The sequence below is a fragment of the Mya arenaria genome, chromosome 2, assembly GCF_026914265.1.
Source record: "Mya arenaria isolate MELC-2E11 chromosome 2, ASM2691426v1".
NCBI classification, from domain to species: Eukaryota; Metazoa; Mollusca; class Bivalvia; order Myida; family Myidae; genus Mya; species Mya arenaria.
In genome coordinates, this window is record NC_069123.1 from 51235984 (window position 1) to 51253216 (window position 17233).

At 35.6% G+C, this 17233-nt stretch overlaps 2 protein-coding genes across 2 annotated transcripts; one reads left to right on the top strand and one right to left on the bottom strand.

Annotated features, from left to right (window-relative positions):
- Positions 1-1096: 1096 nt before the first annotated feature.
- LOC128207572 (COP9 signalosome complex subunit 4-like) lies at positions 1097-12291 on the top strand. Its single transcript, XM_052910593.1, has 11 exons — positions 1097-1189; positions 4772-4854; positions 5806-5957; positions 7894-7997; positions 8273-8426; positions 8761-8911; positions 9244-9328; positions 9822-9907; positions 10495-10610; positions 10857-10941; positions 11437-12291. Exons 1-11 carry the CDS (start codon positions 1119-1121, stop codon positions 11571-11573), a joined length of 1224 nt encoding a protein of 407 aa, XP_052766553.1. The 5' UTR covers positions 1097-1118; the 3' UTR covers positions 11574-12291.
- Positions 12292-14618: 2327 nt separating this feature from the next.
- On the bottom strand, positions 14619-16567 carry LOC128207610 (uncharacterized). Its single transcript, XM_052910652.1, has one exon. It carries the CDS (start codon positions 15998-16000, stop codon positions 15530-15532), a length of 471 nt encoding a protein of 156 aa, XP_052766612.1. The 5' UTR covers positions 16001-16567; the 3' UTR covers positions 14619-15529.
- Positions 16568-17233: the final 666 nt, after the last annotated feature.

A 17233-nucleotide genomic window follows, 5' to 3' on the forward strand; every position in this document is an offset into this window, starting at 1 on the left:
ATTACAACAGTTAGAGCTGAAATAAGAAGGTGAAAATTAATATACAAGATTTAGCTCTCCGTTACATTGATTTTGCTCTTGCATGTTGTTGTTTTTCGACGAACACCATGTCTTATGCATCGAATACTGTTCAAAATGTGTATTTAAAAGACGTGAAATAAATATATAAATAAGTGAAGAATACAATGTGCAAATTATTTCAAAATTTAAAAAAATGTTAAATTATATCTTCTTTATGTTCCTTTAATTTTAATGCGTAATCAATATTAAATGAAAGAAAAACACTAAAAACTTATGGCTTAGAAACATTTATAATGAAGATTTGATATATAATTTATAAGTAATATTTTAAAACGTTTGTTATCTTACTTGGTTAAATTGTCAAATTTATCAATATACAAATAATGTTGGTTGCACTTCATTTGGTAAAATTAAAGGTTTAAAATGTTTTGGAATGACATGATAAGTATGCATACATAGATATAAAAAGTGGGGGCGTTATGGGAGTGCTATTTGACCAATTTTAAAATGTAAGTGGGGCTAGTTGACCAAAATGGGGGCTATTTGACTAGGAAGCACACTTTCTCTTGGTAGCAGATTTCTGCTTGTTGTCTGCGTAGGTTTCAAGTTTAATTAAAAAATGAAGCCATAATGTACGTATGCATGTGATATGTACAAAAAAAACGGACAAACTTTTGTAAACAAACTATAGTTTAAACATATACACGAGTCGGTCATGAAACAAAGTGAAAAAAATAGCAAAAATAAAATAATTTGATAATGAGTAAAATATGTTAGGGAGAATGAGGTTAATTAAATTTAGCTGAGTACAGTTCTATCACTAGAGTTCATCAACATTCAAAATTTATACATATTTGAATGTTTAATATAGAATTGGTTAATACATATTTTTCTGTCATTGTTAGAGAAATTACATTCCATTAAATAATGATATTCGTCATCCAACGAGCTATTATAACATAAAGTACAAACGCGGTAACTTTACAAAAAATGTAAGCTAAATTTAATGAAGGAGATTGACGTCGTCCAGGAAAACTGTTGCCTGTTTCGCGTTCAGCGTTGAATGTAACCTAATCAATGTTAGGAGACACTTGGAAATGGCGGCTAATGTCAAACAACAACTTGCACAACTTGCAAATTTATCACATTCGAAAGATGTCATAGAACGGTAAATTTAAATAATGTTTGCTTAGCACGATTCTGTTGAAGTATGGCATAACTTTTCAGATTTAATTCTGAGTTCACGTATTTTATATTTTAATTGAAATGTCAACGCCAAATATATTCTAAAATAATTGATCTTGACTTATACATTTTACATTGTCAGAAAAGTGAAAGACTAAGCCACAAGAAATAACATAAGCTCTATGACAGTTCATGCTATATTACCTACATAAAAAGATGATATGCTGGGCTCGGGTAACACCGAAAATGCAAATTAAACAATGGAGCAGTTTGAAAACTATGAAAAATTCCCACCTAAAACACATTAAATACAGACTGACATGCAACCTTTGTGCATGCATTTAAAATAATAGCTTGAAAATCACCCTACCATTATGAGCTTGACTAGTAGAAGAATAAGGAGGCTTTACTATTCGCCCCGGCGTTGGTGTCAGTGTCCAATAAAATTTCTAGGGCATGTTGACAGTTTCGCTTTTCAACTCCAATACCCTTCATTCAATTTACTTGATTCTTCACACAGGTGATAAGGACCATCACACAATGAGGTTACATAAGTCCATATTATCCTAAATACAAATAATGGCCCCTGATTGACATAATTATGATTGTTTCAGGGCACATTGTGTATGGTTAAAGTTTGAGGGCAAGTTGAGATTTTCACTAATTACTTCCATACCCATCATTCAATTGACTTAATAAATTACACAGTTGTTTAGGCCTCAGAAGTCCATATTAACCGCAAATACAAATTATGGCCCTTGATTGACTTTTTAACCAGGTTTTCAATGAAAACCGGGTTATTAGAATGAGGTTGTCGTTGGGCGGACGGGCGGGTAGGCGGGCGGGCGTCAAACATTGGTTTCTGTTCAATAACTTAAGTTAGCATTGATAGATATTGATAAAACTTGGCGTGTAGGTAGCTTATGGGAAGAGCTAGCTTGGGATTGCTTTTGAGGGGGGTGGGGCTAAGGTCAAGGTCACTGTTACTAAAAATAGAAAAATGGTTTCTGCCCAATAACTTTAGTTAACATTGACAGATATTGACGAAACTTGGTGTGTAAGTTGCTTATGTGAAGAGCAAGCTTGGGATTGCTTTTGAGTGGGGAGGGGCTAAGGTCAAGGTCACTATTACTTAAAATAGAAAAATGGTCATGGTCACTGTTACTTAAAATAGAAAAATGGTTTCTGCCCAATAACTTAAGTTAGCATTGACAGATATTGATGAAACTTGGTGTGTAGGTAGCTTATGTGAAGAGCTAGCTTGGGATTGCTTTTGAGGGGTGGGTGGGACTAAGGTCAAGGTCGCCTGTTACTAAAAATAGAAAAATGGTTTCTGCCCAATAACATAAGTTAGCATTGATAGATATTGATGAAACTTGGTGTGTAGGTAGCTTATGTGAAGAGCTAGCTTGGAATTGCTTTTGAGTGGGGAGGGGCTATGGTCAAGGTCACTATTACTAAAAGTTGAAAAATGGTTTCCGCCCAATAACTTTAGTTAGGATTGACAGATATTGATGCAACTTGGTGTGTAGGTAGCATGTGAAGAGCTAGCTTTGGATTGCTTTTGAGTGGGGAGGGGCTACGGTCAATGTCACTGTTACTTGAAATAGAAAAATGTTTTTGCCAAATAACTTTTGATAGCATTGATAGATATTGATTAAACTTGGTGTGTGGTTAGTTTATGTGAAGAGCTAGCTTGGGATTGCTTTTGAGTGGGGTTGGGCTACGGTCAAGGTCACTGTTACTATCAATTTAAAAATGGCGTCCGCCCAATAACTTTAGTTAGCATTGATAGATATTGATAAAACTTGGTGTGTATGTAGCTTATGTACAGAGCTAGCTTGGGATTGCGTTTGAGGGGGGTGGGGCTAAGGTCAAGGTCACTGTTACTAAAAATAGAAAAATGGTTTCTGCCCAATAACTTTAGTTAGGATTGATAGATATTGACGAAATTTTGTGTGTAGGTAATAGTAGATTATGTGAAAAGCAAGCTTGGAATTTCTTTTGAGGGGGGTGGGGTCAAGGTCACTGTTGCTAAAAATAGAAAAATGGTTTCTGCCCAATAACTTTAGTTAGCATTGATAGATATTGATGAAACTTAGAGCGAAGGTAGCTTATGTGATGAGCTAGCTTGGGAGGTGGATCAAGGTCACTGTTCCTAAAAATAGAAAAATGTTTTTCTGCCCAACAACTTAGTGAGAATTGATGGATAGTGATGAATCTTAGTGTGAATATAGCTTATATGAAGCTGCAGATTGAACTTGCTCATACAACAAATTAATTGGCTATAATTTCTGATTGCCCATAACAAAAACCTGGTTTCGTCGCATTGCGGCGCTTCTAGTTTTAAATGTTTTTGTTTTATTTTATTTTTATTTTTTATTGCCTTTGACAGGCACATTTTTAACCAGGATTTCACATATGAAACTGAATATCTTTAGTTATGGTTAACATATTGTGACCAAACTTTTGAGTATGGAGACCTTTCATTGGATTGCATTTGGGGGCGCTAGGGTCAAGGTCAAGGCCACTGTTTAAAAATAGAAAACAGTTGAAACTGAATAACTTTTGTTAGGGTTGAAATAAGTTGGTAATAAGGAAGAGTTGATGGAGACCTTTCCTTGGAGTGCGTTTGGGTCATCTGGGGTCAAGGTCATTTCACTGTTACTAAAAATAGAAAAACTGTTGGTACTAAATAACTTAAGTAAAGGTTGACATATTGTAACCAAACTTATATATTTTTAACCAGGTTTTCACAAAGTGAAAGATATCACAAAAAATAGGATCAACAGCGGCGCTTTGCATTCACTAATGAGTGAACCACAAGGAGTATGAATCCCATGTGTCTACCTATGAAAAAAATGTCTTTGTGCGTAATCTTGAGCTAATTTGGCATTAGTTCTTATCAACACATACAACACTCCTCCCCCACCATCAACCTTTAAGGCTGATCCAGGCACTCTAGTGTATGTAAAAAACAAACCAGTAATATACTGTTGGGTTAATTCCTATGACCATGAGCCCTTGTATTAGCAGATAGTGTTCGGCTTGAAAAATATACAGAAATAGTGGAGAAAAATTGTATTTATTGAACAATTTATGAATAAGATTGCTTAAAAACATTGTCATAAAGCAAAGGATATGGAGAATGAAACTTCTAAGTTAATATTAGTTCAATTTGATTTTTTTTTTTTTTCTGAAAATAAATTAGTCTATTTTATTATTGCTCATCTGAAAATATGGAAACCAATTGTTACTATTGAAATGAAATTATTTTATTATTATCAGATGTTATTTCTACTTGAAAGAACTATCTACTGTATTCTTATTGCGGCTGCATAGGATATGATTTCCGCTCTCAAATTTTGATGCTGATGTATGCAGACAGTTGACACAGACCGCGTACACATGGAATACTGTCTTAAATCTGGGAGTAAAAGTGTGCCAAATGTGGGGCTTAAAGTTAAACCCATGACAGCCAGGTCACTACTACGGTGCTGTAACCAACTGACCTAAGGTGGCTGGTTCTTATTTGAACACACTACATAGTTTAATATTATTTCAGGTACAAGACCATTCTTGATGGCATTTTCAAAGCAAAGGGCTCCCCAGATTTCATTGTTCAGCTGCAGACATTTGTGGAAGCATGTAAGACTTATTCCTTGTGGGTTTTTTTGAAATTACAACAATCTACTAAATGAAGACCAGTATAGGAAAGTTTTGTAGTTGTTTTTAAAGAATTTTTCAATTCTCCATGATATATAATTATAAGCCAGTCTCTATGAAAAATCTTTTGATAAATTGATGCACAGTAAGACCAAAAAAAACTCATTTCTCCTACTGAATTTTTGAAAAAAAAAATTGAACAACAAACTCTTCCAAATTTTGACAGATGTTGATGAAAACATGTTTTCAGCATCATCTGGTCTTTTAACAAATTTGACTTAATTCTGTATATGTGCAAAAGTGAGGTCTATTTGTAAGCATATATAGTATTTCAGAACTTGTATTATAACAGCTGAATGTCTGATAGTTAATTGCATTTTTCATAAAATTATAAATTTAGATTTTCATTTGGATTATATACCGTACTTAAAATGAACGGTCCAAACATGCTTTTGAAGACTGAATACCTACTTTGCTTGGCAACAAGCATACAATTTATGGCCAACTTTTGTGAAGAATTATTTGTTTTCACAGAAGAATATGCTTTAGCAACAGGTTTGAGTCATATTAAAATATTATATTGTGTAATAACAGTAGAACAGGTTTGTCTATGAAGGATCTGAATTTAAGATGCTGGTTGTCATCTAACCATTCGATTGACCACTCAAGATATACAAGGAATTATATATGTTTGTTAATAATACCACAGGATTGTATTCTGTAAATTGTTTATCTTTATCAAACTTCTGTATATCACGAAACAGCTACTTAATCACAAGCCATCTTCATAATTACATATGTATTAAGGTTATACTTATATACTCTTGATCATTTATCACATAACAATAATAATCAGTATAAACTTATTTCTCTGACCAAAAAGTAAGATATTGTGTGAAATAAGACCAGTACAGTAGTATGAAATCTGTTTAGTGCTGAATGAGGTTGTGAGCCTGGTGATCTCACGCCAGCTCCTGAGTGTGTTCTGTTCCCAACTGCCCCAACTGGAAGATGTCACTGCCAAGCAGATTGCTCTCTTCACCCTGGAGAAGGTCCAGGCACGCGTCATCTCCTTTGAGGAACAGGTAGCTAGCCCACTTAGTAATAATGCCTGCCTTCTTGTGTTAGAATTTTACTCTACATCTCAAAAAACTAAAGTGAAAACATATTTGTTGTTTTATAATTTTACGGAACTACATAGCCAAATTTTGTATCGAATAATTGATAATAGACAAAGTAAGATTTTTGTAATGGTTTCTTCCATTATGACAATTATTTTGCGATATGATTGCCAAGTAACCTGGCTTTATGTAAAACTATGTATAGGTCTGTGGGTTTTTATGCCCCCACAAAGTGGAGGCATATAGGGTTGCCCTTGTCCGTACGTACGTCTGTCCGTACGTACGTCCCGAAGATTGTTTCCGATCTAATTCTTGAAAACCGTTTGTCCAATCCTCACCAAACTTTAAACACATGTTTGTGACCATAATATCTTGATCAAGTTCGATAGTCATGGAAATCGCTTTAGTCATTTAGGAGTTACGGCCCTTTTTTGCCAAAAATACTTCAAAAATATATGTTTCCAATCTAATTCTTGAAAAGTATGTGTCCAATCCTCACCAAACTTTACATACATGATTGTGACCATAATATCTTGATCAAGTTCGATAGCCATGGAAATCGCTTTTGTCATTTAGGAGTTACGGCCCTTTATTTGAAAAAAAAGACTTGAAAAATACGTCCCGAAGATTGTTTCCGATCTAATTCCTGAAAACTGTTTGTCCAATCCTCACCAAACTTTAAACACATGTTTATGACCATAATATCTTGATCAAGTTCGATAGTCATGGAAATCGCTTTAGTCATTTAGGAGTTACGGCCCTTTTTTGCCAAAAATACTTCAAAAATCATTATGGCTTATTTTCTGTGACAAAAAACCGAAGTGGGGGCATCCGTGTCCTATGGACACATTTCTAGTTTATTATTGACATGCTTTTGCCCAATCTTACTAAAAAGGACTCTCTCATATGTTTGTATAATGCATTTTTTTGTATGAATGATGAAATAAAGTGTGGCAAATCATTAGGAGTGTTAAAACTAAGATAACAACAGCTGGAACCCATTAGCAAATGTTGATATTTGCTAAAATGTCTTCTTTGAAGAACACAATTTTCATTAGCGTTAATAATGGCTTTGAGCGGTTCGTTGTTGCATGATTGGTTGATTATCAATGTATTGTTTTATGGTCAAAATATCCATCACTTTTGTAAAAGTTCTGGTTGCCTAGTGGTTAAGGCATCTTAATCTTAATTCTTTCTTGACTTTACCGGCGTGTATCGCACCACACTAAAACCAAAAATACTTTTTTAAACTATAATTGCAATTTCAATATCATACAGTATATAATGATAAAATAAGTGTTTTCAGATGCATTACCAGGATAACTTATTTTTGGTCCAAAAACGGGAGCAAGTTCCTTTTAATAAATCATTTTGTTAAAATATATTGGCAAAACTCATGTAAGATCAAAGCCCAAAGGGCATTTAAATAACAGTCATTCACCTACTTGTAATCAATACAATATGATGCATATTTATAATAAATAAATGATATTGCAGTAATTGTTCCTTGTAAGTTATAAGTTATAACTATCAAAAAGTCGGGAAAATATCATCATTCAAAGGTAAATAAATGAAAAGACCAACTTAAATTACAAAGCTTAATACCACAAAGTTTATTTGATGAACAGAATAATGCCATGAAATGTGGTTTCAATAATTGATCATTTGGCGTGTGCTGTAATACTAGCTTTCGATATTGTTATATCTTGAGTTTTGAACAGATGTATTATTTTTATCAAAAATCTCAATTTCTTGTTTTTTAATGTTTACTAGATCATGCTTGTATGTGAAAGGAAAAATATTCACTTCTAAAAATTGTAAATATATGTACTAAACTGGTTAATGTAAGTAATCAAAGGCCCATTACAGGAATATGGTACATGGTTTGTGTGTTATGCAGGTGTCTGATATTCGGCAACACTTGGCTGATATCTATGAGCGGGAAGGAGCATGGAAGGAGGCAGCCAATATACTTGTAGGCATTCCCATGGAAACCGGGCAGAGGTAGGACAGTGTTTACGTATAGTCAACAAAGATATAAGGTCTTATATGTGAAATGTGTTGCAGTATTTTGAAGACAAAGATATATTTTTCTCATCAGTTATTGCTAAAAATGATTCCTAGTAAGATCTGGGCAGGGATCAACTGTGATAGGCATAAGCATAAAGCTACACTCATCATTGACCTCAAGCAAAGATGAGAAATTATAATAACTTAAAAACAAAGATGTAACATCTGCATGTTTCATGGTAACAGTACCCCACATGTATGTGTTGTAGGCAATACAAGCCGGAGTACAAGCTAGAGACATACCTGAAGATTGCTCGTCTGTACCTGGAGGACGCAGACCCGGTACAAGCAGAGGCGTACATCAACCGCGCGTCCCTCCTTCAGACTGACTCACAGAACCAGGAACTACAGATACACTACAAGGTAACTGCCAGTGGTGTGACTGTGATTGAAATAAAGCCGTATTTGGATCTTGCCTGTGAAGAGTTTTAATAGTTTCTTTTATGGAACTTTTGTCCTGTAAACATTTGCATTCAAATCTGAAATATTGACAGCAAATAATAAATCTTGCTGGAACATATTTCATGACTGTATAAATGTGCACGTGTCTAGTGGAGTTTGATTTCTGATATGTGATGTATTGAAGAGTTTAAACTTTTATATATTTATTGGTTATGGAACGAAAGATTTAATTTGATTACAAAAAAGATATTGCTGCTATAATCCAAAATCAAATCTCATTTAACACTTATAACAGGCATGCTATGCGAGGGTACTGGATTTCCGGCGGAAGTTTATCGAGGCAGCTGTGCGTTACAATGAGCTGTCCTATAAATCCCTGGTAGCTGAAGACGAGAGAATCACAGCCCTGAAAAACGCCCTTATCTGTACAGTCCTGGCATCAGCAGGTTGGTTCCTATTAATAATTATGAACAAGATATATAAAGTGCATGTTCCAAAACTCAAATGCACAATTAGGCATAAGAGTATGTGGTAACCCCAAAAATGCAAACCATTGCTATTATTTTTACCAAAAGATAGTATTAATCTTTCAAGGTATGTTTTTGTAAGAAAGGCAAATTCTGCACATATACTTATTTAGAGTCATAAATATTCAAATTTGTTTTGTTGCGGAAAAACTTTTAATTTTATATATCATTAATAGTGTCAAGCAAACCTTCAAAAAAATAACATGTCAAAAACAAAAGGGATTTTTATGAATTAAAAAATATCTTTGCAGGCCAGCAGCGGTCCAGAATGTTAGCGACATTATTCAAAGATGAAAGATGTCAAAAGCTACCAGCCTATAACATACTGGAAAAAATGCAAGTACTTTAAAATGTTTTCTTATATTATTTGAAAGAAGTTGTTCAATATGACATAATTTGGTGTAATTAGTTTCTGTAGGATGGATTTTTTCTAAAGAGTCTGTTTTAAGTTTGTTCATTGTCTGTGTGGTCACTTTTCCACCAATGCTTCAAAGTGTGTGTGTGTGTGTGTGTGTGTGTGCATATGAATTTGTTGTAAATTTTGGACTGTATACTTTAAGTCATCAATTTTAGCAAATTTATTTGCATCAAAATTCAAGTTTTGGCATCTTATCTTCAGAATGCTATCTGGTGTGTAAGTGGTTCTTATGTATGAATAATTGCACAATGTGTGAATTGTCTCCCACTCTTATGTGAATAACTTGTGCAGTTGAGCATTTGTGTTATACATTTCACCGATGTAATGTTTGTTTTACTTCAAACACATGTTGCTAGGAGTTGAGGTGCTTTTAAGGATTTCTGTGGTATAAAATGTGGTATTGTGTTACAGGTACCTGGACCGGATCATCCGCAGCAGTGAGCTAGAGGAGTTTGCCGCCCTCTTACAGCCGCACCAGAAGGCCGTCACAGCTGACGGTATGTCTCGCTTATTGACAACCAAATGCAAACATTTAAAGCCAAATGCAAATGCTTCAGGGTGTATAGTGCAATAGGCATTTTAAATAAGTCGGTATCAATTTATTCATTGACATCTTCATATCCCCACAAACAATTTGTTTAAAGTCAAAGTTTATGGTTGGTTTGGTGGTCGGTTGGTAAGTCGGGCAGTTTGCTGCAAAAGTTAGTGGAGCAAACTACTAGATTGGGGCACATTGTTCTGAAACTTATTACGCAGTATCTTCGTGAGAGCACTGGTGCTTCATATAATAGGAGTTACATAATCTGCCTGAAACTATAAATAATAAAGAAAGATATCCTGTGTCGAGGTAGCCTGTGGAAAGTGTCATCACTGACGTGATTAGTCTGTTTTCAAGTTCAAAATATGGGTTGATCAGCTGCTTTTATCAGAAGAAATGTTTGGGCATGTAACCTTATTTTATCATTAACTTTGACACAATATCAGAAATGATATTCATATGTTCCTGAGGACTATCCTGCATTTTTTATAATGATAGAATAGTCTGTGTTATTTACAAACTGTATCTTCTGTAACCTGTATGCAGGTTCCACGATCCTGGACCGAGCAGTCATAGAGCACAACCTGCTGTCAGCCAGCAAACTCTACAACAACATCTCCTTCCCAGAGCTAGGATCTCTCCTTGACATCCCTCCAGCAAAGGTACAGGCTCTATGATGGGAATTGTCTGTCCGACATGGCTTTAAAACAACTTGCAGGATAAACGTTCAATATTCAATAAAACAAATGGCTGAAACTGCTAAATGTTAGGAAAATAATTTTGTTTTGGATTTTCCGCTGTAGTGTTTTGTTATTTTTCAATTTGTTATTAATCAAACATTGTTTATGAAAGAGACATATATTTGTGATTTTTAGATCCAAATGCCATGTTTCCATTTTTTTAAACAGGCCGAAAAGATAGCGTCCCAGATGATCACTGAGAGCAGAATGAACGGCTACATTGACCAGATTGACTCAATTGTGCACTTTGAATGTGAGTATTTTTGCACTACATTTGAACTGAGAATTCAGAGTTAAAACAAAAATAGTAACGGTGAAATATTTATGATTGCCAATTTTTTATCATTGCATAGTCGTTTATCAAAATATGTTCACTAAAATATCTGAACTGCAAAATTTATGTGAGATTTTCTTAATTGTCAGTGGCGCAATCCAAAATAACATATTTAATTTGAATTTCATTGAAAAATATTGAACAATAAGGAAGAAAACCTTTGTTCAACAGTATGTACAACACCCAAAAGGTTAGTGATATACACATAGGGTCTCTGGTTAAGTACTAGTTTCTCTGCATTCAAAGGAGCTTGTTTCTCTTTGCCAAAGTTATTATTTTTGGCTATGTATAATCCACATTCTGTCGGACAAACAGTATTTCTGACAATTTACCAAAGTTGTTTTCTCAGAGTTTTATCAACAAACAAAAAAATTTATTTTCACATTATGCATTTTTGTGTTCTTTTCATGTCAGGTCGTGAGACGCTGCCGACGTGGGACCGGCAGATCCAAGGTGTGTGTTTCCAAGTGAACAACATCATTGAGAAGATCACAGCCACTGAACCTGACTGGATGTTGAAAACCATGGAGGCCCAGCTCACCCAGGCATGAACACTGACACAGTCTGGTCTGTTGTCTGATCTGAACACTGGGACATAGCAAGCCGTCAGGACCTGGTGATAATATGACAAACTTAGTGCTGTATTATGGTCCAAATTCACACAGATTTGAAAGAGAATATATCATATACTATGTGATTTAAGCAGCTGTGTAGACTGCAGATAGCATGGCTGATTATGGTAGAATCAAGTGTATGCTCATATAAAGCTGTTAAAATAGAGAATAATCTTCTAGATATGGTGTTGCAGATTTTCAAAAATCTTAATGTATTTAAAGAGTTTTTTGAATACAGCTGTAATGTTTTGGTCAGGCATAAAAGTACTGTGTTATGAATGATTTAATGAAAATGTATGGCACAATGTGGAGCAAAGCCTTTTCTTCTCTTTATATTAGATTTACGCTTTGTTTGTAAAACAAATGATAATCACTTTCAAGAACAACATGGCATTCTTTGTTTTGATACATCTTTTTTATTGCAAAGTGAGTGTACTTTTGATTGTCACTTTCATTCATATCCATGAACATTTAAAGTGTTTGTTGTCTTTTTATGAAATCTGTGTTCATTATTGATAATGTCAGAAATGTTAAATAAAGCAGTAATCTTCGTTCAAAAACTTAATCTTGTGTTAAAATTCTGTTTGATGAATATTCTTAGAAATGTACATTTTTTTGGCTCACTTCTAAGCATACATTAAAGTACTCATAGATATTGTGATCAGTTTCTATATGATAAGTGCTTGCATCCATAAACAATTTATTATGAACGCTATGCAGTCTTATGTATATCAATCAAACTTATAATGTAGTTAGATATCCATTAGAGCTCTGTTTCTTTCTTTAACCAACAAGATCTATCCATGCATGACTGGATTACGGTTCACAAAATGCTGCAGCCCAATCAGATATGTTCTCCTTTCCACTTATTTGATTTGATCGATTATACCCAGGTATTGGACTCTTTGCACTATTCTATAAGGGACAAAACATTGTACAGAGAGCTGTGTATTAAAGTAGCATTTCCCTCCCTTTGTATAACACACGGTTCGCTGATTGCTTCCCTTGGGTTGTACTAAAAAGTCATGCAAGTAAAAGGTCCTCATGGGCCGCTTGTTTCTACCAGCATCATGCTCCATTGAAATTCCTGTATGATTTGTTTAGAAAATACCTGAAAACAGTATTGTATAGAAACCGAAATTGAAAAAAGTCATATGTTATAATAACGTTCTGGTGTATTGGTGGATAAAAATTACCCACCGTTACTGTACCTCGGTTTCACAAAGTGGGGCTATATCCTAATCACGCTCGTCGTCACGTCCGTCCGTCCTTCATGTTATTTGCCCATCCATATCTTTTTCATTCATGGTTGAATTTTAAAATAATAAAGGTATAGGTGGCCACCATAGCAATGAGCATGAGGATGTGTTACGCACAAGACACACGTCCCTACCTTTAAGGTCAAGGTCACAGCAACCTTCTGGACCGGGTATGATCCGTTAGTCCGACCCGTTTTTGTCCGGTCCATATCTTTCTCATTCATGGTCGGATTTCAAATTATTTGGCAAAAGTAACTTCAATTGTATGAGGACGTGTCGTGCACAAGAACCGTGTCCCTACCTTCGAGGTGAAGGTCAAAGCAATCATTTTTACTAAGTATGTTTTTCTATATAAGCCCTACTAGTGATGGGTTGTGTCATATAACAGTACCAATATTTTCCCATCTTCCTCATATCTCTACATAAATCACAATTCACGTACAACCTGATTTCTTTAATAGTTCGATCCATGCAATGTTTCCGACACTTGGGCGCGCGGGGATATTAATGACATTTTGCGAAAGTTCTAGTTTGTATAACTAGTGAATGCATTCTGAGGGTGAGAGTGGTATTGCGGTAAAGGTGCCCTCCGCTCAATTTGGTAGATCCCGGACGCCTGACTTACTGATAATACTTCGTGTCCGGTCCATATACATCTTTGTCATAAAATGTTAGATTACACCCCCCCCCCCACATTCGCCCTTAATCAGTTAGTTGTTACCTCAAGGGGTCAGGGATCAAGCCGCATCAGAGACATGTTCTCTATTCAACTTAAAACTCATTGATTATATCACGGTATTGGTCTCTTTGCACTTCTTACATGATTTGCACTCCACTCAAACAATTTGTGCAAGAAATTCTGCAAACATTGCATGTAATTTTCTTCTATCATTCCTTTATCATGTAAAATAGAACAACCGTAAAGGCTATACAAATCAGGCTATCATTTCGCCTACCTTTTGTTTTGCACGTTTGACAACCTAAGATTATTTCCAAAGCCTATTAGGTTTATTCATTGTCGTCATTGCGAAAGTTATGCAAATAGGTGCATGAACGATAATCTGAAAATAATCCTTTCGCACTTGTTACGTACCCGAACAGAAAAGATTGGATGTACGACCTTGGCAGATCTGCAGTGATAAGCATGTTCTGGTGTTCGAATCAAGCTTTCCTCTCATCATATGGAAGCGTTCTGCCGGACACGCCGGGTGATATTAATTAGCATTGAGCGGCCTTGGTAATTATTAGGTTAATTAACAACTAATTATGGGTTAATTGTTCTTGTTGCGCACGGTCAACGCTGCACGTTGTAGGATGTCCGAAAGGGGTCAGAAGGAAAGTTATGGGGAAAAAAGATTTGCCGTCTGAACTTAAGACTGGAAACCGTTTTTTTTCAACATTGGCACACAGGGGACCTGGAAACTAACTTCTTTTCCGATGTACATTTTCTATCAAGAGACTTATCCAAAGTATCCACTCTTGGGTATCTTTGTATCAAAGATCTTATCACAGACTAGCCAAAATAATGCGCGCTAGAGGAACGTTTTTTAATATTCGGACGTTAGGTTCGTCGCTCAAACAAAAACTCGTCAAAGGACTCGAGATATAGCGGCTGATATTACGGACTTATCACAATCAAGCTTAAAAAATATCGCTTAAATTTTGTAAATCGTTAAACAACTTCTACTGGTCCTCTTGTTTGCCATATAAATCGCACATGAACTAAACTTGGAATATTTATTAAAATTCAAACATTAGTTAAACACAGCAAAATATGATCATTCACAAACATGTAACAATGTGGGAAAATCAATAAAATAAATTAACAAAACATAAGAAAACAAACAGGTTTTAACTAACAATTGGCATTAACCATTTGAGGTAAAATATTTATACGCTTTTTACTTCAAATATGCATGTATAAATATTTATTATGTAACCTTTTGTATGTAAATGAAAGACACTATGGTAAACTTCCGTATACTTGTTTCAAATGTACGTCACTATCAAGAACAAACAAAACGATATAATATATTCGTTATTGGCAAATACCAGTTGACATTGTAAGTTCGGTGTCATTTAAACATTAATGTCTCAATATTTCTTATCGTATGAACAAGATTTGTTACTGATAAGATCTTGAAACGATCAATTAGTTTCAATGAACACACATGTTCGTACTTATTCCAAAGAAATCGGTACGTTGAATTGATTATGTGTGCTGTATTTAAATGTATACGTGGTCGCACAGCTCGCGTTCTGAAGTTTGTTGGCTGTCTACAGAAATTCAGCAAATATTTTCGTGAAGCACCTGTTGTATCAGCCAATCTTTAACTTTTAATAGCATCTCTGGAATTGCTCTGAACTGTTTCTAGTGTAGGAGAGATCGCAATGTCACTACATTAGTTACAATTCATACACGAAAGTTGTTTTGGCACATTTTCATGAATCGCATTTACCTGGCGTTTCTGGACGAGAAACAGAGAAATATGTATAAAATCTAACACCCACAATAACATAACTGCTGCCAATATTATTATAAACTCATCTAGGTACGTCAATGTGTAGGCGGTTGTGTACATCTATTCTGAACGTGACATGATGGCGATGGGTGACGCTAAGACCGCCCTATAGTTAGTCTCTGAAATGAAGTCCTTCCTCAAACGGGACGGCGATGTCGTTGATGATGATGTCATCGTCGTAGTTGACGCAATGGGAAAGGATCATGGACGCTTTGACAGTGATGTCGCCAAACACTGCTTGGGACTGCTTCATAAGGCTGTCCCGCAGCGCCCGCTTGCTCTCCTCAGCGTCCTCCTCGTACATAGGCACGGAGATGAACGTGTGCAGCCGGGTGCCGCCTTCGATGTACCTCCACCGGATACTGTCTATCTGGTCCCGAGCCATTACGCCGGGACCCAGCGGAATGCCGTTTAGAAGCCGGGGGATCTTCTTCAGGCACGTGTTTGGAATCGCAGAGTCACTGTACACTGACTGGAAAGACACTTGTAGTAGAAAACAGTACTTGTCATCGTCACGTTTGCGCTGGTTTCGCACAAGTTTTGCAGCTTCGCTCGAGCTGATTGTGAATAATGATGCAGACATGGTCGCTGGTGTCGCTTGCTCTTGTTCTGGGACAGGTAAGGGATTCTGGTGGGACGTCACAGGTCTAGAAGCCCGGGACTCAGGAGGTTGGAAGGCAGAAAAGCTGTGCAGCTCAACTTCGCCCCAACCGGCCAGTTTGCCGGGTAAAAAATCCACGTAGCGAATCACAGAAAAATCACATCACATCCTCATCTATATGAACGTGTTGATACATCGAAACACTTCTGATATTTTGCTTGTATATGCATTTCTGTCCCTGGTATATTTAATTCCTTCTTCACGCGGTGTTTTAAGTATTAATGCTTGACTGTTCTCTTAAGGTTAACTGCTTTCAAACGCTTTAAGTGGAAGGTCATATTTTCTAAAAGTCTCCTGATCCACTTACCTAGATATACATGTACTGTCAAAGATTGTCCATTATTATTATTACAAATGCTTAATCATGAACCTATCAGCTATCAATGTGCACACTGCTTTATCTGGGCCAATACGCGAGCCTGATAGTATGTATAGGTAGTGCGTTCAAACTATACAGGTAAGCGCCAATGTGTTTTGGCATTGTTCCTCCTATGAATGGTAGATAGGTAATCGCTCCAGCCGGTGTTGCGTCATACACCTAGCAAAGCACAGTGTTTGTTATTTACACTGCGTATTTACATAAAGCCAATCTTGTAAGCTTATTATATGTTAGACTAGTAGAATGTATACACTTTCAAAGGACCATTTAGTTGCAAATGTCGGACAAGTTTCGTCCTTAAATGAAAAGGAATAACAAATTATTTAAGTCGATTACATAGTTCTTAACAAATTACCAGTCTGATATTTGGATTATAAGATATGCATCGATATTGATCAACGCACTTTGGGTCGGATTTTAAATACATAAATTATGTATATAATTCGTTTTTTGTTGGTTTATGAATATGAATGAGGAATTAATCAAATACAGTGAAATATTTTTTGCGCCATTTTTTTCTCCATATTTATAGCTTTTGAATATTAATGTTATATGAAACTAACATTTCGAAAGCTAAAATAGAACTATTGTATCTGATACGAAGTCTGCTATGAAAACAAATGGTCACGCCTGAAATTCTGTTTTGTAATATTGTACTAAACTACTGTACAGATTATATTCCGAGTATTGGTCAGGGGACTGGTGCGAACTTTTCCAATCATTCAATCAATCAACCAACCAATCAATCAACCAACCAACCAACCAACCAACAAATC

Coding starts and splice junctions, on each gene's coding strand:
- LOC128207572 (XM_052910593.1), top strand. CDS start 1,119: ATGGCGGCTAATGTCAAACAACAACTTGCACAACTTGCAAATTTATCA. Junction 4,855..5,805: donor GCAGACATTTGTGGAAGCAT/GTAAGACTTATT, acceptor AAATCTGTTTAG/TGCTGAATGAGGTTGTGAGC. Junction 5,958..7,893: donor TCATCTCCTTTGAGGAACAG/GTAGCTAGCCCA, acceptor TGTGTTATGCAG/GTGTCTGATATTCGGCAACA.
- LOC128207610 (XM_052910652.1), bottom strand. CDS start 16,000: ATGTCTGCATCATTATTCACAATCAGCTCGAGCGAAGCTGCAAAACTT.